Source organism: Strix aluco, chromosome 18 (genome assembly GCF_031877795.1).
Source record: "Strix aluco isolate bStrAlu1 chromosome 18, bStrAlu1.hap1, whole genome shotgun sequence".
Lineage (NCBI taxonomy): Eukaryota > Metazoa > Chordata > Aves > Strigiformes > Strigidae > Strix > Strix aluco.
Window position 1 is genome coordinate 12,317,537 of NC_133948.1, and position 22,307 is coordinate 12,339,843.

General features: G+C 51.6%; 2 protein-coding genes across 3 annotated transcripts; both read right to left on the minus strand.

Moving 5' to 3' along the window:
- Positions 1 to 100: 100 nt before the first annotated feature.
- UNC119B (unc-119 lipid binding chaperone B) lies at positions 101 to 8,345 on the minus strand. 2 transcript variants are annotated; one of them, XM_074844631.1, is made up of 5 exons: positions 8,011 to 8,345; positions 6,376 to 6,489; positions 5,753 to 5,864; positions 5,337 to 5,509; positions 101 to 4,424 (listed from the first exon to the last, which is right to left on the minus strand). In XM_074844631.1, exons 1-5 carry the CDS (start codon positions 8,174 to 8,176, stop codon positions 4,312 to 4,314), a joined length of 678 nt encoding a protein of 225 aa, XP_074700732.1. In that variant the 5' UTR covers positions 8,177 to 8,345; the 3' UTR covers positions 101 to 4,311. The 2 variants fall into 2 exon arrangements, with proteins under 2 accessions (XP_074700732.1, XP_074700731.1); XM_074844630.1 differs by lacking the exon at positions 8,011 to 8,345 and adding an exon at positions 7,111 to 7,335.
- A 589-nt stretch (positions 8,346 to 8,934) lies between these two features.
- Positions 8,935 to 21,897, minus strand: MLEC (malectin). The gene is made up of 5 exons (XM_074844629.1): positions 21,592 to 21,897; positions 17,953 to 18,131; positions 16,397 to 16,573; positions 16,180 to 16,237; positions 8,935 to 14,988 (listed from the first exon to the last, which is right to left on the minus strand). Exons 1-5 carry the CDS (start codon positions 21,788 to 21,790, stop codon positions 14,759 to 14,761), a joined length of 843 nt encoding a protein of 280 aa, XP_074700730.1. The 5' UTR covers positions 21,791 to 21,897; the 3' UTR covers positions 8,935 to 14,758.
- Between the last annotated feature and the right edge of the window lie 410 nt (positions 21,898 to 22,307).

The following is a 22,307-nucleotide window of genomic DNA, read 5'->3' on the forward strand; positions in this document are numbered from 1 at the left end:
CCCTGGCCCCGCCCGGCACGGCCCCACGCGGCACGGCCCTCCCCTGGCCCCGCCCGGCACGGCCCCGCCCAGCACAGGCCCCCAGACTGGGCAGCGCCGCTGCGAAAACGGGACGTTTCTTTATTCCTATTGCTGGTGACAAAATAACGTTTATACAAATACATCGTCAGGCGGGCACGGCGCCGCGGAGGGCGGGCGGGGGGGCTGCCGGCATCGTGCTGGGACCCAGAGACTGAAGGGGCACGGCCAGCACGGCTGCCACGGCCCCAACCCCGCGGTCGCAGCTGGGGTGCCCGAAGGGGATGGCGCGGAGGAGACGCACCAGCAGCCCAAAGGCCACGCTGTGAGAGATACAAATACATGTCCTGTAACAGCACGCAGCTCCAGGCAGACGGAGATGGTGTTTGCTGGTGTTCGGTTTTCCCTCTGCTGCTGAGGAAGAGGTGGTGACCCTGCCAGGCAGCCGTCCCTGTGCCTTGTCCTTACCACAGAGCTTCAGGGAGAGGGCAGCAGTCGAGTCCGAGGGCTACACCCGATACCGGCCACGCTCTGGGGCAGCACAGGGCTCGGTACCTCGATGCGCAGGACAGAGGACAAACATTGGGAAACAGTTGAGGAGGATGTAATGAAACACAGAGCTGAGAAGTAGTTACCACGTTTGGACCTTACTGCTTCACCACCGTGACATCCTTCACGCGTTTCTGACTTCTAAACGCTTGTTTTATTCTTCCAGAACCCTCGGACAAGTGGAACAAACATCCTCAAGCGCTAGAAGGGAGGCTGCTGCTTCTCTGCAGCAAGAGACGTTGAGAATCCTAAGGAAAACACACAAAGATGCTTCCTACCAAAAATGGAGGACAGCAGTACCCAGTCCGTACAAGACGAGACGACCTTCCTTCACAAGGTGCAATGTATTCCTCAGTAAATCATGAAAACGTCTGTGCAGGAAGCCTGCTTGCATGGATTCTAAGCACTCGCCTCAAAAACGTGAAAAAGAGGTCCTGGTGCTAAGAGGACAAATACTGGTAAGATTTAGCATGAGTTTGTGGGTTTGGTCCCTTTTTTTGTGAGAACAGAACACAGTATGATCCCAACTCTTCTCTTTCCAACTCAGCACATGACCTGAGAGAAGCTGTCTGCACAGATACCTTTTCCCTTCCTCAAACTTCAACCGATACTGAAAACACCTCCCTTGCGTTCAGCACCTGGCTAGGACAGACCATCCACCTGACAAGAATGAGATCCCACAGGAATTTCTTCCTAGGCTCACTGGCATGAGTAGCTTTGACCCATCATTAAAGCATCAGAGCACACAATCCAGAAGGAAGATGCTCTGTTAAACCATGTTTACCAGAGACATCGTCCCTGCCACAAAGATAAGACCCTTTATAGAAAGCATCTAAGAGAAAAGGAACCTTAGAGAAGCAGCTGAAGTGGGGACAGGAGTTTGGAAATCCCTGACTTTTTGGATTACAATCAACTTTTTCAGTGCTGGATTGCCCGCTTGTAGGGACTTTTTTCTGCAGCATGTTTTTTGGGCAAAGACCTTCTAATTTGGCAAAGCAAATTCAGCAAGAAACTGAGGGGTGCTGCTGCTGCCTGCAAGTCTTCTGGTTTTCCTCCAGTTTTCCTTTTCTTATTGCTGAATAGCTGATACATTCTCCAATGGGAAAGCAACTGCTTCAATGCTTTTTTGTCATCACAACTGGCAGAGATAATGACTAAAGACAGGAATTCACTTTCCTATCAGCATCAAATGCCTCATTTACATTTGGCAGAGCTCTCCTGCCGTCAGTTGCACTCTGAAAAGCAGCGGCTAGATGGCACCCACACCCCTGCAAATACCCCGACCGCGCAGAGCTGCACGCTGACTCCTACCAACAGCTCACACAAGTTGGTATTTGCCTGCACAGTAATTTCTGCTGCTCGCTCTGGCAACAGTCCACCTTCCTTTTAAGAACCTTTACGCAGTGACATAGAAAACAGATGGGAATCATCACACTCATAAGAAAAGCAAGAGGTTGCTTCATGCAGAAAATGTGATAAAAGTAACATTTAAAGGCACCTGGATTTATACTACATACAAATTCAGCTCAATATGCTAAGATTTCCTAGGGAGTAACTAGCAGGCTCTTCAGATACTATTCTGAGCATCTCAGAACACTTCAGGATGAAAAACACACTTCCAGGCAGTTCTGCCTTGTCACAAGTAACTTCCAGCAGAACAAATGTTTCCCACCTCACTGGCACAGCACGAGGCCTTCTGAAGACAATCACTGCGAGAGGCATCTCAAGCTCCACCTTACAAGCAGCTTTAACTGATTCTGAAGTAACTAAACAAGATTGCCTAAGTGCCTTTGGAGATGCTGGAGGGGATTGATGGTAGCAGAATTGTTCTTCATCTTTCAATCAGGCAGACCTTGCCCCTCCACATTCCCAAGACATTTGTTGTGGTTGCTCATGATTAATGCTCCACCCAGAACAGGTCATTTGTTGTGGTTAATCATAATTAAATATCTTCCCAAGAGCTGGAGATTCTTTCATGGCTGCCACCCCACATACTCTCACTGCTTACCCTGATGCCAGCTGATCTTCTACGCCAAAGTTAACATCATTAATCTGCAAGGTAAAGGCAGTGGTTTCCTATTGCTATATGCATTAAGAGGATCCAGGCTGTGATGCCCACCCCACTTAATCCTGCTAAAACATAAACTATGTTGAATCTTACTTAACACAATAGGTAACCAACTGTATCCACCAAGGAGTTAGATTTCAAGGAAGAAATGGAACTAACTAATACTAGCAAACATCTCTAGTCTAGACACAACCTAGTCTCCATGTACAAAAGACACAACTGACCAGCCCAGCGAGGGGACAGAAAAAACGCCAGTCTTGAGAGACAGCAAAATAGGCAGAAAAGGGTTTTGCTAGCTGAGATTTTGCACGGTCAGGAGTTGGGGCCCAGCATGGCTGCTGGGAAGACACAGGTCTCCTCTTCCCACTGCATGATGCTATTTCCTATCGCCAGATCCCAAACTGTGAAGTACATCCGCTGGTCTGGCGGTAACTACCTTGGCAGAAGAACTTCCTAAACCATAAATAAGCAGCTAAGTAGGCAAAGCAGTGATGGGAACTCAAACAATTAAAAAGAGAATCACATAAATTCTCACTTTGTAAGAATCCCGCTCTGTAACACTGAGTGATCTGACCCGGGAAGCTTTTAGCTACTAATACCTCAAATGAGCTGGTAACACCACCATCTCTCCCTCCAGCACCTCTGACAGATCGTTCAGGTTTAAAAGTATACAGAGATTGAAGCCTAGGAAGCTTGGCTTCCTACACATTTTTCAAGTGATTTTCCACATTCTTCCTTTTTCCTCTAAGTCCCACTAGACTGACACCTCCCCTCCACCCCAGCTAGACTGACAATGTGCTGTCGATCTAAAAAGCAATATATTCTGTAGCAAGAGCCAAAATTCCTACACAAAGGGAAGCAGGAGAAATGGTAAATATAGTATTAACTTCAGCTCTAAGGTTGACCCCTGAGCTCCACAATGCAACAATCTGCTCACAAGAGCTCAAGTAGAAATGCTATCAGACTGACTCGATGACCAACCTGGATAAAGTCCCTTTTTCCCCCCTACCTCGTATCTCTAGTGAAATCTCTGGCAAGACACAGATTAAACTGTTCTCAGGAGCAGCTCAGGCCCCTGGATGCAGAAGGAAGATTCCTGCACTGCTTAGAAGCTGAATTGGTCTCTTATTTTATCCTTCCCACTGGAGAACACTGGGATGCACCCTAAAAAGCAATGTCAGCCATGCTACAAACTAAACCACTGTGCACTAAAGAGATGATCTACCAACTGAAGAAGAGATCTGCTCTTCAGGCATCACTGGCTACTTAAAAGGGTAAAATTTTCCTGCTAAGAAATAGCTTGACCAAACAACCTGACCTCTTGAAAGAGGGTGGTCACCCAACAGGTGAAACATCAGAAGCACTAAAGGTGCAACCCAACTATAAAGAATGTAACAGCAAGAATTTTCTAATAGTGCCTCTGATCCATGACCTAACCAAGGTACCAGAAGGTATCCAGAAACAGAGAATGAGAAGCAGGATACGTTGAGTGTTGGATAGAGAAGTGTTTGCAGGGAGATTTCCTTTACTTTCATGAGCTGTCGTCTTTGCTTCATGTTTTCAGCCTCATGCAAGGAGAAAAGGTTTGGCAAGAAGCCTTGTTGCACGAGACAGCAACTCCAGTCCACTCCTGGACATTTGGAACAGCATCACAGCATCCAGTGGAAACAGAATGATTACTGTCCTCCATTGTAAGCATAGTCGGCCTTGTTGTGCATAATCAACTTGTTGTCCACAAAGTAAAAGCTGTCTGAGCGGGTCTCGTATGGATTTTCAACCATCAGACGGACTGTGAAAGAGAAAGCTCAATTACATTCAAAAGCCTGCCACACTCCACTGGACAGCACAAACTCAGAGGAAAAAAGAACTCTGCCACTCTGCCGGATTTACCAGGCTGATGCTCTGCCCTACGCAAGAGAAGCAAACTGCTCTGCTGAGCACGCTTCGAAAGCTCTGGCCTGCCCCCTCCTATTCTTCCTAATAACAGGACAAGTGCTGTCAAAAGCAACAGGGGATTGAGTAATCTCACACAAGACGACCTCAGAAACTGTCAGAGCCACCACTACAGCAGAGCAGCAATCATGTCTGTAAGCAGGGAGGTAGCAACCTGCAAATGAAAAAGCGGCGTCATTCCCCACATGTACACAGGCAGGGTACAAACTCTGCGCCTCCTCCCGCACCTAGGCAGCCACAGAAGGGCCCACGTGCTCCTGCTCTGTCCACCCCCTGAGGTCAAACATATCCTGTGCAATGTATATTTGCAGAGATCTTAGTAGGCTCAAAACCACACCTCTCAGAGAAGAGCCAGCTCTGTTCCAAAGCAGAAGGCTCAAGCCCTAACAAGCAAGTGCTGAAAACAGATGCGTGGCTACCAAGAGAACCCTTTTTCAGGGTTTTGTTATCTTCTGGGCTACACTGTTAGGCATCAGGCATGTCAGCCCTGTGACTGATCAGTTCTTGCAGCCTGGGACTTGACAACACAGGTTGCCTTCAGCTTTCGTTTTCAAAGAAGGAGAATTTGCAGCACAAATCTGTAATTCAGTCAAGATTACACACAGCTTAAACCAGGAACCTGTATCTATTTATTCCTGTCCCACTCCATCCCAGTCACAACTTCTTTCACAAGGAGAGAGAGGGAGAAAAGGAGTATATGCACACACACAAACAAAACACAACTCAGTGTGCGAAAGGAGATACTTACTAAGGTCTTCTGAGAGCTGAGGGAATTCATAAATGTGTTCACATGTGTTTCTGCTACTGGGGATGCAGAAGCCAAAATCAAAGTCAAAGTTCTTCAGCAAGCGATCTCGGAAGTAATGTCTCTCAATCATTCGAAAGTTTGACACTGGCTTTTCTCCCACTGTGAATTCCACTCTGTATGCAAAAAGTAGGAGAAAACCAGCTAAGACGACATACCTCTCTTCCCATTGGAAGGACAGAGCCTTGGACCCGAGGCTACACAAGAATCCAACAGGTCATTCCAGAGAGAGAGAGAGACTTTGACATCTGTAGTGTAAGATGGGTTCCCACTAGTCTTTGACTCAGTTTTGTTACAAATTGTCAAGGGACACTTTATAAACATCTGATTCTCCCTTCTTTCTGTGAACTCATACTCACGTTGCACCAACAGTCCGAAGACGGAGGAATGCTGGGGTGAACTGGTAACGAACAAAGCGGCCTGCACTAGCGTCCAGTTCACTGGTGTCATCTTCATCCTCGTCATCTTGCTCTAGAAAACACAACAGCTCAAAGTTATCCTGCTAATAGCGTACACATAAGGTAATACTGGCTAGCGGGTGTATTGGGACAAGCTGCCTATTACACAGGCACTGAACATAAAGGTGTTTAATGACTGGTCTGAGACTCATACTGGCACTAAATAATAAAGAAAGATCTGCTATGATGGCACAGCCTTGGTGGCTCCGGAGCTGAAACCACACTCAATCTAAAAGGATATCCCCCCTCACAATTGCCAAAGCACATGAAAGACACTCGGTACCATAACCAACCAACAAGGGAAGATTTGCAGTTGATAGTACTCTCATCTCCTGATAACCACTTCATGTTTTTATGACAAGTTTCTCAGCAGAGGTAAACTCAGAGTTGCTGGAATTTCAGAAGAATTTAGTCACCAGGACATATCAAAGGTTACCTTTCTCCTTGGTTTGCATGGGTCCTGCACTGCAACTTCTCAGCTTGGCGAGCCTCTCTCGCCTCCCCGCAATGTTAGCATAACATACCTGAAGCAGATGGCTTTGCAATTTCAAACAACACTGTTCCAGTTTCAAGGTCTCGGATCTTAAACCTGGTGAAGTCAATGTTGTAAATGTTGTCCTCGGGTTTGCATAAATAATCTAGAAGAGAAAGAAAACATATAGTACCATTTCAAAAGATCTCTGAGCAATTACCAAAGGAACTTCTTTTTTTTTGCTAGCCCCAGCCCGTTAAGATACATACTGCACGTTGTTTTGCAGCTTTAGGAAAGCAGGACAAAATTGAAGCTAGGAGAAACAAAGGCACACTAGGTGCCAGACAGCAGAGCAAGAAAGGGAAGGAATCGGGACAGAAAAGCAGAGATCTGCAACCCAAGAGGAAAAAAACTCAAACAACAAAACCCGAAGAACACCTCAAACTTTCTGGAAGTTGTAACAAAGCACACGGCGCTGCTGCCGCCGGCGCCGGCCAAGGCGCACACTCCTCAGCCGGTTCCGAGGCCGGCGCCCCGGCTGGCACCACTAATCCAGGGCGCCCCGGCTCCGCCGCTCCCTCCGCCGCCGCAGGGGCACGGCCCGGCCCGGCTCCGCGCCCCCGGCCGCGCAGCCCCCTGAGCCGCGGCGAACGGAGCCGCGCGGGGCGGGGGGGCGAGGGGGCGCCCGCCCGGGAACCGCGGACCAGCCGGCCCCCGGCCGAGCGCTGCCGGCCCGAGGCGCCCCCGCCGCGGGGCCCGGCGCCCGCGCTCCCCGGCCCGCACTCACTCTCCGTCACCCGGCACAGCCCCAGGACGTGCTCGGGCCGGACGGTCTCCAACGCCAGCAACTCGGACTCGGTCCACGGTGGCCTCGGCGCCGCGTCGGCCGAGCCGCGCCGTCCCCGCAGGCGGCTGAGCGGCCCCCCGGTCCCTGGCGGCGGCTTCTTCTCCGGGCCCGCCGCCGCCGCCCTCGCCTTCGAGCCGCTCATCGCCCCGCCGCCGCCAAGATGGCCGCCGCCTCCCCCCGTAGCTATGGGAGCGAGGGGCGGGGCCGCGGCGGGTCAGAGGGCGCGGGCGTTGCCTAGCAACGGGGGGGGGGGGGGGGGCGCCAAGCTAAGCAGGGCCCTCCGCGTGTGCCCGGCCCCGAGCACCCACCCGAGGGTGTCCCCGGCCCCGGGGGCGGCGCCGGGTAAGGGCGGGGGAAGGTGGGAGTTACCCGAGGTAAAGAAACGCACCAAACCGGCCCCACGCGAGCTGCTCCCCCTCCCCGCTGCCCCCCGGCACCGTGAGGCGCCAGCCCGCGCCCCGCTGCGGCACCCAGGAAGCCGGGAGTCACCCCCCCTCTGCGCGGCGGGCGCACCTGGGTCTCCCGGTAATTAAATCACGGTCTGATTACAGAGAGTGGGTGTCCCCCGGAGGGCCCTGGTCCTTTTAAGGGAGGGTGACAAGCACTCTTCAGCACGGGGGTGCCATGGAGTGCACACCCCACTGCTGCCCTGGCCTGGGGACACCCCAGCTGCTGTCCCCGGGGAGCTGGGACCCAGATCCGGGCAGGGACAGTGACAGGACCGTGTGCCCCGAGGAGGGTCATCCAGGAGCGCCTGTGCCCAGCCATGCTCTGCCCGGGTCAGCCAGCCTGCCAGCCCTGCCCCTGTCACCCCCACTCCGCGACCCCAGGAGCACACACCGGAGGGACAGTGGCAGATGTCGGACGAGTCTCCTGAGCCTGGCAGGAGGGAGTGGGGAGGTGCCACGGGAGCATCACACTGAGGAAAGGATGAATTTCTTCCCAAAAGAGGGGCTGCCCACCAGTCTGCTGGAGCCACTGAAGAGCTGCTAAGAATCACCTCCATCCCTTCAGGGAACTGGGGCAAGAACAAGAAACATCTGCGTCCTCCTTTCAGACTCCAGCCAACACTCAACACGCTCAAGATGACTGGAAACAGATTTAGAACAGTGGTTAGTGACGTCTGCTGCTGCTTGTAAGCAGCACGTGCCTGCTACTGCCAACTGAATGCTATTTCAAACAAGCCTGCCCATGCCAGTGCTCTCAAATCCTCCTCGCTGCATCGGGTTTGGTCCCTCCATCCTGTGCCCCAGGAAGGACAGATGACCAAAGACCCAGGCTGTCTGGAAGGGCAGCTGCTCTGCATGGGCCAGGGTCCCTTGTCCCCTGAGAGCAGGCACACAGAGAAGGAAGGTATCGCTTTCTCTCTGCTCCAGCTGCAGCCCCTTCTGACCACCTCTGACGCAGTTTCAAGCTGAAATTGGGGCAGCCTGTAAAACCCCAAAGGTAGATTACATCTCTGGTGTTCCTGATCTGAGCAGGAAGCAACAAGGTCCACATCAGCACTTTTAAGAGGATGTTGTACGGTTCAACTTGCACTTAATCACCTAGAACAACTGGCAAGAGAATACTGGAGCTATACCCGAGGCAGGCAGCGGCAGGGGGAGGCTCTGGGCTGCAGCAGTGGTGGGATGTTAAACTGCATCTCGGCGGCAGCCTGCAGTCCCCTCCGCAGTGCAGTCTTGGCCTCCCGCACTGCGAGCCTTAAAGCGGAGGGGGCTCCTCTGCCCCCACCACTAGAAAAGAGGGACCACCTCATCCAAGTGACAATATAATTTTGTTTATTTTCCTTTAACACACTGCTGGTTAAAACTGCCAGACAGTAGATTTCAGAACATTCCCTCAACCAAACATCATGGGGAAATTAAAAAATAAAACCGCTACCATGTACCAAAAATAAAATAACCCACCCCCACACCCATCTTTTCCCCCAAACTAGTCCCTGCAAAGCCAATGCAATCAGAAATAGACATCTGTGCTTTTCACCCAGGGCTCAAGCTTGCTGCAAAATAAACTAAAAAAAAAAATGTCACTGCAAGTTGTTATAACACAAAGCAATGGACAGTAAAATAAAAAAATCCTCCTTAAAAGCCCGTTGTACTGGTGACAAGTACAGATGGAGATCTCTCCCCACACTGCTTTAGCCTTTACAGACAACCTAGACCTGCAGCTTCAAGCAGTTTGTGACGCGTCCTTAATGCCAAGGGCACGGGTCACTTCCACACGTCCCAGCCTACGCAGCCGGGCACTATGGAGCAGTGGGATGACCTGCCAGCGCTAAAACCTGCTACGACAACGGGACCAGCCATCACCGCCACCTGCCCAGCATCTCGCAGGCCTGGCTACTGCCTCCTGGCACAGAGCACAAATCCTGCCTCTGCTCTCAGTCTCCAGGGCTGCTTTACCAACCTGGCTGCTTCTTGAGTGGGAAAGCCCCAAATACACAAAGCCCTCATAGAAACCACAAGAAATTCAAGCCACCACTTGTCAGCAAGTTTCCAGATGCTGCTCCACTCCAGCGCCCTAGCTGAGGAACTGCTGTAGTGTAACAGAACAGCCGTGGTAGCCCAGGCAAGCACATCCCCACTAAGTGTGACTGGGAACAACCCCAGGGCAGAGACCCTGCATTTCCTCCATTCACACTCTCCCCAGTTAAACTGGTTCAAGCTGTACTTCACCCCTTGCCTTGAAAATGCCATCACACAAACTCTTTAGCAGAGACTTTTGGTGTTTGCAAAAGATTATTCACATTTTCTAATCAGCCAGCACTGTTTCTAGGAGGGAGGAAAGCACTTCTGTTTTGTTGATTATTTTTTCTTTTTTTTTTTTTTTTAAATAAAGCACTTTTTGGGAAAAAAAAAATCAAAACCTATCAATAACCTGCAGTAGCATCCCACTGATCAGACTGGGGACAGTGCCACCGCATCCCTCCCCCTCCCACATCTTCCCCCCAATCTCCAAAAATAGTATTTAATATACAGCAATAAACTCTGAGCAAGCCAGAGTCCCGGAAGACATGGACCTGCCTTCACCTCTCCCGTCCAGCCCAGCACCATTTCAATGCGGTTGCTACTATACTCCTGGGACAAATCCGTTCGGATCCAAGGTGAAACGCACGTGCCCCAGCCCCGCTGGGTAGTGCATGAAGCAGGGGTGCAGCACAGGAGGCCTATTCGTGTAATCATGTTTCTGAGCCTTCACAGCTCCAGCCTGGTGGTGTATTTGTGCCGTTGAGAATACTTGTCGGAGCCTATTTGGGACTAGCCAGTGAAGACAGACTGGTGGAACCAGGCTGACGTTAAAAAAAGCATCCTTGAATTGTATTAGACTTTGGCATTTGTTGTGGAGATGCAGAAGCGTCAGTAGGTAAATTAGCTCAGTGCTGGCCCAGCTCCCATTTCCCTTGGATTCTCAGCAAGGATATTTCCCTCCCCACCACATAAGTGCAAGAAGCAGACGGATCTCTCCCACGTTCGAGCACCAAACAGAGCCTGAAACACTTGGTACTTCGCAGCTGCTCGGAACCTGTCTCACATCAAGGGCTGAAGCTGCTCTGCTGGTCCTCTCCCTCCTCCTGCTGTTTTCTATCAAAGACAGGCCTGTTCATACCAGACTTCCCATATCAAGACATTTCCCTGGCTGTTGCAATCCCATTTCAACTTAAAGGAAGGCCAAGGGATAAAGCACAGGTCTCTGCTCCCTGTTCAGACCCAAATGGTGCAGGGCAAGCTTTCAGCAAGTGAGTTTGGGGGGCAGGACCCCCCAAGCCACACTCTGCACCCAGAAGCTGTGAGCACCATATGACTACCAGGACCCAGCCGTGACTCACTCAGCTCCGAACTGCACAGACACGCAGGCACCAGACTGTCTGGAAGTTCTCCATCCTGCCTTCAGGAGATTTCTGGGGGGGAAGACCAGACCTGAAGGAGCTCTTCCAGTTCTTCTATCCCATACTAGGCTTTTTTTTTCATTGACCTCAAGGGCTGGAGCCAAAGATACTTGCTCACAGTTCTCTGCTTCAGCTGCGACCTCTGGAGCTGGCATCCAGGGACAGTGAGACAGTCCCCAGCTGATCGCGAGGGCAGGGAATGCCTGTCCCTTGGAGAAAAAGAAAAAACAACTCAGAAGCTCCTTAAAAAAAAAAGAAGCTTCTTCAAATAGACTTTTATTCAAAGTCCGAGACAAAGGCACCAAAAAGAGAAGGGAATTAATTTGGCTTTCTGCTTACTGCCACCTGGGATACTCAAAAGGGTCAGAGCTGTTGTTTTAGTCACACACACAGAAGGGGAAAATGTCCTGGCTTAAAGGTACGAGAGGGGCTGATGAGGGTGTAATTAAAATAGGCTTTGGAACCACTACCCGAGGCTGGATCCAGGCCCAAAATATGACTGAAGGTGTCATCTTCCCCTTATTAAGTGAAAGCTTTATTAAAATTGCCTTATCTGCCTCCGTCTACACAACTGCTCCACGAATCAAGCCAGGGTCTGTTCTGACCCAGCTCGCCACACTGCTGCACAGGGACCGTGCTTCATCTGCCTGCTGCTGGCGGGAGGCAACAAAGCACAAACAGGCCTGCCTCTAACTGGTCCAGTTAAACAACATCTTATATATTCCCTCAAACACCCGTGCTGGAAAGCTACAGCCAACCCAAACTTTTTCCTTCCCTGGTCAGGACGAGGTACCTCATTACACCCATCTGGCTGGCTTGCAGATGCTAGCAAGGGGAGCCAGCCTGAGTATGCCATTCCCAGTGAGGTGCTGACTGGTTATCCCCCACCATCCTCCCATGTTCCCACATGCTTTGTTTGAAGGCTCCTTCCAAGGCAAACCTGTCAGGAGGGGATGGACCGACAAACAAGGAAAACCGCTCATAGCACCATAACAGGGTCAGGAACACCCCAACCACCCAGATGCCAGCTTTGTAGTCACAAAGATGCATAAAACCAGAGCCAAAACAACTAAATCTAAGCCATGAAGGATGAACTATTATTCAAGTAAGAAAAATTAATTTGAACTGAGCAACTGGAACACAACAGATCACCCTCTGCACAGCTTTGCTTTAGGGCAGCCGATGGCACCAGATGGGTGCCCTGGCTGCCAGGAGAGGCAGGGATAAACTATCCTAGAAGACTTGTGTCTGACTTTTGCCCACCTAAATGCACGCCCCTTTTCTCATGCTAGGCAAGGTGCAGAGATTACTGGGTGAGCCACAAGAAGCCGAGCGACTCCTTGCTTCAAGGATGCTCAAATAAAATGCAACCTAAAAGGCCTGGAGGAGAACAGCTCCTTACAGAGAAGCTTGCTACTTTCAAGCCCAGGTTCTTTGCTTAACAAATCAGCGCAGTTCATGCTTCTCAAAACTGATTAAGATCTAAATGTCTCTTTGCTCCAGTTACAGCAATCCCCAAAACACTGGAGAATCTCTGCAGGCACTGTCACCAAACAAAACAGAGCTCATATTTTATAAGAGTTTTATAAGTACTAGGATTTTAACAGCAGCTAGAAGACGAAGCAGACAACTTCAAGCTTACCTCCTTCTCATCCTAACGTTTGTTCTTAAGCTCTGCTCTCTCTAAATCCTGTCTTCTTCAATGTGGCAGGGACCCTCTTGCTTCTCCCAAACTGGCTGTTACCACTTGTGCAACTGGAGAGAAGGTAATTAAGGTCCTACTACTTGCTTTCTAGCTCACAGACAGAGAGCTAGGGTCAGGCCTGTAGCAGCGATGTATGCGATCAGAAAGGCAAGGTTCAGTGCCACTGCTGCAGAGAGCAGAGCTTTGACACCTCCCCCAGCTCCAGTTCTGGAGCTAGCAAGCTGGCAGCTCACATCACAGCTTGAGGATTAGAAGGAAGCAAAGGATTCAGCTGCTTGGGCCCAGCAGACCAGAAAGGCTGCTCCTCCAGTTTCCTTTCTGGAAACTAGGGAATTCTGCTGACCCTCCTCAGCTCAAAGAAAGGCTGAGCCACTGCAGGGGATCAAACTCAAGAACAACCACTAGGAAAACTCAGGCCCAGGAGGAGCAGCAGCAAGGGAGGATACCACTCAGTGCCACTGCTCCGGGTAAAGAGAGTGCACTTCTGAGAACAAAAATAGCATGAGGTAAAGTGTCTGTGAGCCCAGAGCTCACCAGCATTGAAGCTGACCCGCAAGGACTCAACTCTGCCTGGGACAGATCCTGCTCCAGCACACAGAACATCTCCCACTAGCCAGAAGTGCTCAACATGTCAGTGGCCAAGACCACGGGAAGGCAGCTCCCTGGAGCCTGCAGCTCTGGATCAGCAGGCACAGCGAGGGCTTTTGCTCTGCTCAGCTTCTGTCAGGCAGGCACAGGCTCTGTATGTGGAAACAGAAGCCTCTTGCAGAAATATCCCTGGGGGAAGCGGGTGACCTTGTCTCCAGTGTTCTGCTCACTTCCAGATCTCTGGAGGGCAACAAGCCACCTTGCTCTACAGTACTGAAATGCTGGACACCTGCCCCTTCACTACAGTGCCCTGATATGCAAAAGGCCGAGCTAAGCGAAGCCGCCGACCAGCTGCACTGCACTTCCCACCGCTGCAGGCAGGCCTGGTCCCTGCAAAAGGGAACGAGACCCCACAGGGAGCACCCGCAAGGTTGCTCTGCTCTGTCCTACAGCACAGCCTGTTCACAGTCACCGGGCAGAGAGCTAACCGTTAGGAAGGTCAAAGAACAAGTCCAGAACCTCCTCTCTAGGTCACCTGATTCTCAGCTTCTTCCAAAGGAGAGGTCACTTGCTAGAAAGGGCAAAACAAGGAACTGGGCTTAAAATGAAACCTTTGAAAAGAAAAGGATATTAAAGGAAACAAAAGCCATAATCAATACAGAAAACTAGTGCATCTGATCAGACGCTAACGTCAGCCTCTTGCAGGCTACAGCAGAATCCCTCTGCGACGGATCTAACGTTACAATTGCCAAACTAGGAAAGTCTCTCCCAACTGGTGCAGCAAATCAGGCCAGATAAATCCCTCTGCTCCTGGCGCAGCTTGCAGTCTTAGGAGGGGAATGTCTCCACAGAGGCTGAGCGGCTAGCTGGAGTCTCGGTATCTTTGTGCAGGTGAGTACCATACATCGTGTTGCACACATTCGGGGAGATGCTGAGCCAGGCTCCATCCTCCACAGTTGTTACTCACCCAATGGCACCACAACACTTCCACGCTCCCGGACAAAACATGTACCCAGGCCTGGTTTTAAGAGCTGCTTCCCTGCTAAGGAACCATACTCCACCCAGCAAAGGCAGAGATCTTGCAGCACATGGCTTTCTCTCACTGTGGGACGTGGCCCAGAACTTGGTAGCATCAGCTTTCAACAGCCAGGACTCAGTTTACTCTTGGATGCCCCAGGGAGGATCAGAGGCTGCACATGGTGCGAAGGGGAAGGCGAGGGCCTCGCTGCTTGCTGGCAGGGGGAAGGTAAGCTCCCTCTTACCTGGACCTGCTATTCATTCCAAATGAATCTTTTTTTTTTTTTTTTCCCTTAAATTATGAACAATATGGAGAAATTGAAAGCAACCGTGTTTGGTCCAACTCCTTCCCTCCCAGCCCCTTGGCTGATGCTCTGTGGGGCTTGCTCTCACAATCGGCAGAGGCAGAAGAGGGTAGGAATGAAGACACCAAAGGCCACCAATATAGGAAACATGAGGCTGCTGTTGTCCGAGGCATAGGGGTTTGGTGTGCGTGGGCCTGACTGAACCCGGTTCTTATTTGCCTGCTTTTTAACACTGGAGCCATCATCATATTCATCTTCATCATCATCTTCCTCTTTTTTCTCCAGACCTGGGTGCGGCTGCAGCTTTGGAACATCTGTTGGACAAGACAAAAGGATGCAAGGAGGCAGGATGTAACCTGGGAAATCACCTGAATCACTCCCTTCCCCTCTCCCCGATCCAGCATGAACACGGGCAACAGGACACCTGACACCACACCAACACAACAGCCAGAGCACCCCACGAAATAGGAGCATCCTCCCTCAGAGAGGCTTACACCACTATTCTTTTCTCTGTGATGCAAGAGCATCTAAAGACCCAGTCTACAAAAAAAACCCCAACACCTACCCCATCTACGTGTCACACAGGAGAAGTTACAGCACAAAAGCACACTTACAGCATACACAGTCAGATACCACAGCTGCTCAGTGAGATCTAGTCAAGAACAAGCACCTGCTGCCTGTGGGACCAGCAGATAAGAGGTGCACACAGGAACAACCCTTTCCACAAATGGTCTTACCTCAAATCACTGCACCCCCCAACCCCAGACCTATCAGAGCAGCGTGGCCCAACCCCACTCAGATCCAATCCTCTGAGCCTGGAGCCTGAACTGTCCCCCACACAGCAAGGTGCCACCTGGCCACAAGGTTACGCACCAAGTCTTCAGCAGCACTTGGCAATCCCTGATCAATAGTAAAGCAAATTGATGCTTTGGTCAGAGAGGGGTCCTAAACCTCCCCTGTTCAGGAGCGAGAGGGGCTCCAACTGCAGCACAGACTTACAAAGAGAGTGATGAAAGAGCAAGGACTTGACTAGTACTGCCCACTGCTATCCACAGGAACTGATATCTGGGAAAAAACACTGCCTTGTCCTCAAGATGAGAAGGCAAAACTAAGCTCCAGGTAAGAAACACTTAACTACTAGCTAAAAGATCTCTGTAAACTCCTTGTCTGCAGGGCTGCTGCTAACGTCCAAGGCCAGAGGGAATTTATCTGCAGCTATAAGCTAAGACTGACCAGACATGTTCCCTTCTCCTCTACCCCATATGCAGGAAGTCCCAAATCAAACAGATTTTTCTTATTCCAAAAATGACACAGCTTTGTGCACTTGGAGGAGCAGGAGGACACTACACACCTATTTCACCCTGCAACTGCACTCTGTGGGAACTTGCTGAGAGAGAAACAGCTTTGCCAGAGGCGGGTCAGCAAGAGCTATGATCTCATGGTCTGAGAAGCAACAGGCTGCTGTCCAAGCAGGAAGAGCCTTCTGGCTCAACAACTGTGCTTACCTTCCACTGTTCCTTGCAGGATGTATAGGGCACAGATTTTTGGATTGTCATAGTAGCCCTACAGAAAGAAAAGAAAAAAGTCAGTGCTGCAGCTTTGAGGCAAGAAATACTCTCCCCACCTACCACCACCTCTCCTCTTCCAGCACACAGCTGCACCACATGGCTGGGGAAGAAGGGGAAAAGGAAGATCAGGGCTCTGCCCAGAAAAGCTTATTACCTTTACAAACTCAATGTGGAGCTTCCCTGTGAACGTGGAAACCTCTCCCTGGACACTCAGTTTCCCCTTTTTGATACTCATGGGAATGATCTCATCGTGAGCTGTGCTGTGTCCCACTCTGTCAAAAATGTCCAAGTCCTTCACCACCACGTGGCCATTCAAGCGAACATCAAATACCTTCAGAGTGGAAGAGATGACAGAGTGTCAGAACAAATTCAGGCATGTGATGGTTGAAGGGTGAACAGAACGGGAAAGGTCTCTGCTCGTTACGCACCCAGGACCAGAAAGCACTGCAGCATGCACTGTCCCACCACGCATGCTCCACTCCCTTGGGAAGGATTCAGAGCCCAAAAGCAGCCAGGTAAAGACACTGAAGCATTAACATTGCTTTCAAATACCCTGAAATCTGCCGCCTTCTTTTAAAATAACCCCTGCATTTGCTGTTCAGAACTGAGGACAGCACAATTTTATTTTGGTTTATTCATACTTTTCTTTCACAACCTTCCTTCCACCTACTGGCTGAGGACCTGCTCTCAGCACCCCAGGGTGGCTGCGACACACCACACCCTAGGGAGTTAAACCATTTCTAACTAACAGCCTGCAGCAGAGCAAAGAGGAACCAAGCTGGTGAAGGATACAGGGTTTGAAGAAGATAAAATGTTAAACTGCTAACCACATCTGTGAATTCAAAGTGAAAGTCCTCCTCGGGGCTGTAATGACTCAAACTTCACTCAGCATCTGGGGAATCCCAGCAGCACCACATGAAGGAAGAGGAACCAAAGATGCCTCAGTCCTTCAGTTTAATCTGAGGCTGCTTTTTGCATCCATTCTGTAAGCCAGCCCCACCAGTTCTGTTCCCTGAAATACTTCTCTGGCAGGAAGGCAGCACAGTGCTTAAGGAGCAGGGCTCTAAAGAAGCTGATGGAGTCAGGGGAAAGCCAGACTAAAACACACACCACTTCTCTCCCAATTTATCACAGGGCTTTGAGTTCTTTGTGCTTCTGCTTCCATGTCTGTACATAAGGAATTTCAAAAGTGGACAAGGACTGTTCTTCTCTAAAGAGCAATAAAGAGGGTTGAATTTAACACTGTGCTTTTGGGATCAGTTTGAACCAGTATCAAGTCTTATTCATTTGTAAAAATTGTTTTAAGTAGGTTATTTAACCCAGATCACTTCCCTGATTCAATCTGTGCAATACTTCCTCCAGCACAAGCATGATGTCAGGTCAGGAACAAGTCTTCAGGGAAAATTGGCAAAAACACTTCTTCTCAAAGTCAGAACAGCCTAAACAGATCATAAAACTCCAGTGCTAGTTATGTTTAGTCGCGCGTTTGTTTGAATACTCTGTAATGCAGTTTTCCAGGCCAACTGTGTATCTGAAATGTGGATGAGAGCTCAAAGTTTCAGAGCCCATGAGAGCTCTAGGAACTAAATTAACCATTAGTGCCTTATTTTACTCCTTTCTCCATCATGCAAAGCAGCAGAAGCAACTTGGACATGCACAGTCTTAGCCAGGAACTCAAATCAAAATGACATGCAAGGAGCTGTTGCTTACCTTCTGTTGAGACTGGGCAAAATAGACCTCTGCAAACTTCAACACCAGCACGTAGTCACCCTCCTCTTTGATGGGAACTTCATAGCCAAAGGTTTCCTCATTGTAACGCTCAGTCTGGTACAGAATCTGATCTTCCGCATTGGACCGCAAGATGGGCAGCTTCATACCGTAGTCAGAAGCTGGGTTTCAAGCCCAAAACAGTGAGAGGAAGGGTTAGTTTCTGAGGCACGTGGAAGAGACACTTTATATACTCTTGAAGTGCTTACCCCCCTAAGTGGGGTTAGCACTTGTCAGACCTGTCCCTCCTCCTTGCTCTGACCAGGAGGCGGCACTACTGGAGCAGAAGCAGAGGCAGCCAAAGCCCTAGAACCCAGGTTTTGTAGAAAAACAGGTCTGGACCTGCTGCAGTCTAAGACACAGTAAACTCACTCACACCATTTCAGAAAGAAGAGTCTGTTTCACAAACAGGGCACAGGGCCAAAGAACTTGGCCATTGACTCCTGCTTCAAAGAGGAAAAACACCTAGAACATTTTTACAACACTTTCAAATTACAAACTCTGAGGACAAAAACAAAACAGCGTAGGACTGACTCAACTCATTCATTCAACAGATTTGAAGTTAGCAGTCGATGGCATCAGGTTTGAGACACTATCACTCCTCAGGTGAAAATCTGGGGAATGGCAGAAGGGTAAAAAGCATCAGACATCTTAGAAAAACCCTTCTTCTCACCACAGCCACACAATACCTGCCAGCTTGAAGACAGGAAGAAAGCAAGAAAGATAATAGAAGGGTTTCAAGAGCACCAGCAGCTCCATCAGCTGCTGTTCTCACAGCCACCCAGCTGAACTGGGCACTGTCTGCAGGCATCCCAACAGTCCCCTGAGAAGGGCCCAAACAACATTCCCAAATGGGACAGTAACTGAGAAAAATAACAGAAATCATAAAATTTGCCTCTTCTCAGTCATTATTTCACCGCCTCTAGAGCAGCCCTCAAAAGACCTTAACCCAACTTGCATTTTATTGTGTCAGGGTTACTGTACAAATGCAAACTGATGCGTGTCTTGAGAGTTCAGCATCAAGCAACCCCCCAGTGAAGCGGGGGCAGGAGGGAAGACTGTGGACACCACCTGCCCACTGGCATTTCAGGCAGAAGTTGATCCAGACAAAGTTCTCTGCTGACACTTGCCATTTCCACCCCCATTTCCATGGGAACAGACACTGCATTGGCCAAGACAAAGCAAGAACTACTAACCCTGCACACGTTGCCAAAGATGGAGCCAATGCAAACGAGCGAGAGGAAATTAATGCCAGTTCTTAGTCTCCCGTTTCACACAGAGCTATGCTCAGGCAATCTTGTGCTTCTCTTTACCACTCAAACCTGAGCGCAAAGGCTGAAGGCTCTAATCACCAGAAATACAGAGGGTGAAAAGTTTAACCTGTCCTCCTACACAGAGATTTCTGGCCAGCTACAGGTTACAGTGATATCAAACCAAGGACTCCATAGAAATCAGCTCCTATTAGAGGAAAGCCTCCATAGGAAGAAAGTCCTTTAATATCCAAGAAGGTAACTGGAGAGGAAGACCTGTCACCTGCATATCAGAGGTCTGTTGACACAGCTGTGGAAGCGAGCTTGATTTGACAGCCCGCTGGGTGTGCTGAGAGGTAGCTCAGCTATGAGCAGTAGGCATTAAGCTGCGACTCAACTATGCTTGGCACCTGGCTATTCTGTAATTGCCATCAGCACATTTTGTCCCTTAGGGCACAGAATCCGAACTGAGGCTTGGAAAAAAAAAAAAAAAAAAAAGGTTTTAATTTGCCCAGAGGTAGTACAGCCCAGAAACGCTATCCCTAGGTTGTTTCCTCCCAGTCAGCCACATACTTCTGCTGTAGCCATTACAGGCCTATCAACACAGAGAGGAGTCCAGAGTAAACCGAACAATGGTGCAATAAAAAGCCATTGAGGGAAAAGCAGCTGAAAGCTCAAAGTCTCCTCTGCTGTGCCTGGCACCGCTGGCTGAAGCAGGATTACTGGAACTGCCTGCTGTTCAGAGGAGACACCACAGGCTTTCCCCAAAGGAAGAATATGCCATAGTGTGCTTGAAAAAGACCCTTTTTTCTCTTGAACTCAAAAATAAATTGTTCAAGTCCACAAGGACATTCTCCTTCAAGTCACATGTGAGAGGTCTGTGAAGGGAAGCTGACCTACAGCAATCAGAGCACTTTGTGTGACTGGGGTACCAGCTTCCACAGGGGTGAAAAACTCCTAACAAACCCTATTAACATTTAAATGTGACCTCCCCTGTACCCATTGTGCACAAACAGCTCTCCATTTGGGATGGCACTCACACAGGGTAAGCAATTGCAGGCCTAGCTGTATAACACAGGATAATCCTCACCATTCTACATGGAAACAGGGAAGGTTAGACTTAAAAGTCAACCAATAGCTCATCTTCTCTGCACTCCACCACTCACCTGTAACCGACAGCAGGAGCAGCTCAGCACAGTTCACTTTTCAATAAATTTGTGAATCAACTAAGTTTTGGTGCACCAGTTATCAGAAACACACAGAAGTCACACAATCCAAGTGGTTTCAGGGGAAGCAGGAAAAGGTAACCCACGCGCAATATTAGTTCTCCATCCTATCCTTAGTGGTAGATAGAAGCTTTTACAGGTTCAGTAGCTAGAGCAGCTGCTCATATCCCATCTGCCTCTACTTCTGCTTCTGACCCTGCCCTGCTCTTGAACACCCTGCCAGGACTGAAGCAGTGGAGCACAGCAGCCAGCTGCACCTTCCTCCTGCCCGGCCCCAGCGAGCAGCCTGCACTCTCCTCCCTACCGGGACCAGGCTGCTGGTGGAGGCATCACCCCGCACCGCCACCGATTCAGCTGCGCAGAGCAGGCAAAGCATGTTCTCACTTTGCAGAGAGCGCTGCAGGCTGGGCTTCAAACTGGCAGATCGTGCTGTGGAAACTGGGGTCTTTCAGTGGAAAATGGAAAAAAAGGAGCCAGGCGGCTGCATGCGGCCGGTTTGGCAGCCTGACCGCTCCCGTCGCCTTTCCAGCCGAAATTGCACTCCAGCCCGCGAGGAGCGACCTCCCCTCCGGCATTACACAACCCCGCAGCCCGAGGCCGGGAAAACCAGTCCGAAGCCCGCAGGGCTCATCCCGCCGCCACCGGGGCCCAGGGTCCGCTCCGCCGCGGGGACATGGGGGGAGGGGGGTGATGGTGGTGTGTGCAGCCCCCAGCCGGGCCCGGCGGTGGGACGGGGGTGGCCGCGGTCCCGACGGGTGACAAGTGCCGTGCGGGGGCTGGGCCGGCGCTCCCCGCGGGCCCTCGCCGGCCGCCGGCCGCCCCCTCCGCACCGCCGGGCCCGGGCGGCTGACGAAGAGGAGCCCCGGCCCGCGGGCCTGCCCAGGCCACCGCAGCCCTGCGGGGAGACCCACCGACCCTCCACGGCGGGGCCGGGGGAAGCGGGACGGCGCCGGGGCGACGCGAGTCCCGGACACCCGCCGACAGAGGCGGGCCTCGCCGCCCCGGGCGGAGCGGACCTGCGGGGACCCTGGGGGCAGCCTCACCGCCTCCCCCCCTCACACCCCCGGTGGGCCGCCCGCGCCGCACCGGCGTCCCCCCGCCCTCACCTCGGCCCACGCGGCCCTCGAGCGGGTCCTTGCGGAAGTGGATGCCGTTCACGTCCACATGGGCATCGCCGCCCGCGTTAACGGCCCAGACGACGCTGTCGGCGAGGCCGCCCGCCGCGCCCCGCAGCAGCAGCGGCGGCAGCAGCAGCAGCAGCAAGGGCGGCAGCAGCGGCGCCCCGCGCGCTCCGGCGCCCACCATCTCGGGCTCCCGGCGCCGCGCCCGCCCCTTCCTGCCGCCGCCAGGGGGCAGCCTACCCCGCTGCCGGGGTGGAGCGGACGCCGGCCAATCCGCGAGCCGCAACGCGAATATTAATTCCCTGCCCGCCTGCCATTAGACCGTCGCAGGTCTTTATCTGCATATTCATAAGGTGCCGGGCCAATGGGCGGCGGGAGCGGGTGAGCAGGCTTGGTTGAGAGGCGAGGGGACGGCGGCGCGCTGCGGCGGGAGGCGTGTCCGGCGGGAGCGGAGCGGGGAGTCAGTCGCTGCGAGCCGGGAGTGCCCAGAGCCGGTACCGCCCGCTCGGGGAGGGGAGTGACGGTAGAACCGGCTCCCCCGGGAAGGAGCGGCGGGGAGGGACGAGGCCTCCCGGCGGCGCCTCCGGAGCGGGGACGCAGCCCAGCGAGCTCCTCTCAGCGCCGGCCGCCTGAGGGACGAGCCCCGCCCCCTCCGCCCCTCCAATCAGGGAGCTCCAGCGCGGCCGGAACGCAAAGCATTG

Excerpts from the sequence above, each read along its gene's own strand:
- UNC119B (XM_074844630.1), bottom strand. The coding sequence starts at position 7,312 with ATGAGCGGCTCGAAGGCGAGGGCGGCGGCGGCGGGCCCGGAGAAGAAG. Across the intron at positions 5,510-5,752 it reads CTTCGGACTGTTGGTGCAAC|AGTGGAATTCACAGTGGGAG; the intron begins GTGAGTATGAGT and ends TTTTGCATACAG. Across the intron at positions 4,425-5,336 it reads TCAGCTCTCAGAAGACCTTA|TCCGTCTGATGGTTGAAAAT; the intron begins GTAAGTATCTCC and ends TCTCTTTCACAG.
- MLEC (XM_074844629.1), bottom strand. The coding sequence starts at position 21,790 with ATGGTGGGCGCCGGAGCGCGCGGGGCGCCGCTGCTGCCGCCCTTGCTG. Across the intron at positions 18,132-21,591 it reads CGAGGGCCGCGTGGGCCGAG|CTTCTGACTACGGTATGAAG; the intron begins GTGAGGGCGGGG and ends CTTGAAACCCAG. Across the intron at positions 14,989-16,179 it reads CCTGCAAGGAACAGTGGAAG|ATGTTCCAAAGCTGCAGCCG; the intron begins GTAAGCACAGTT and ends CTTGTCCAACAG.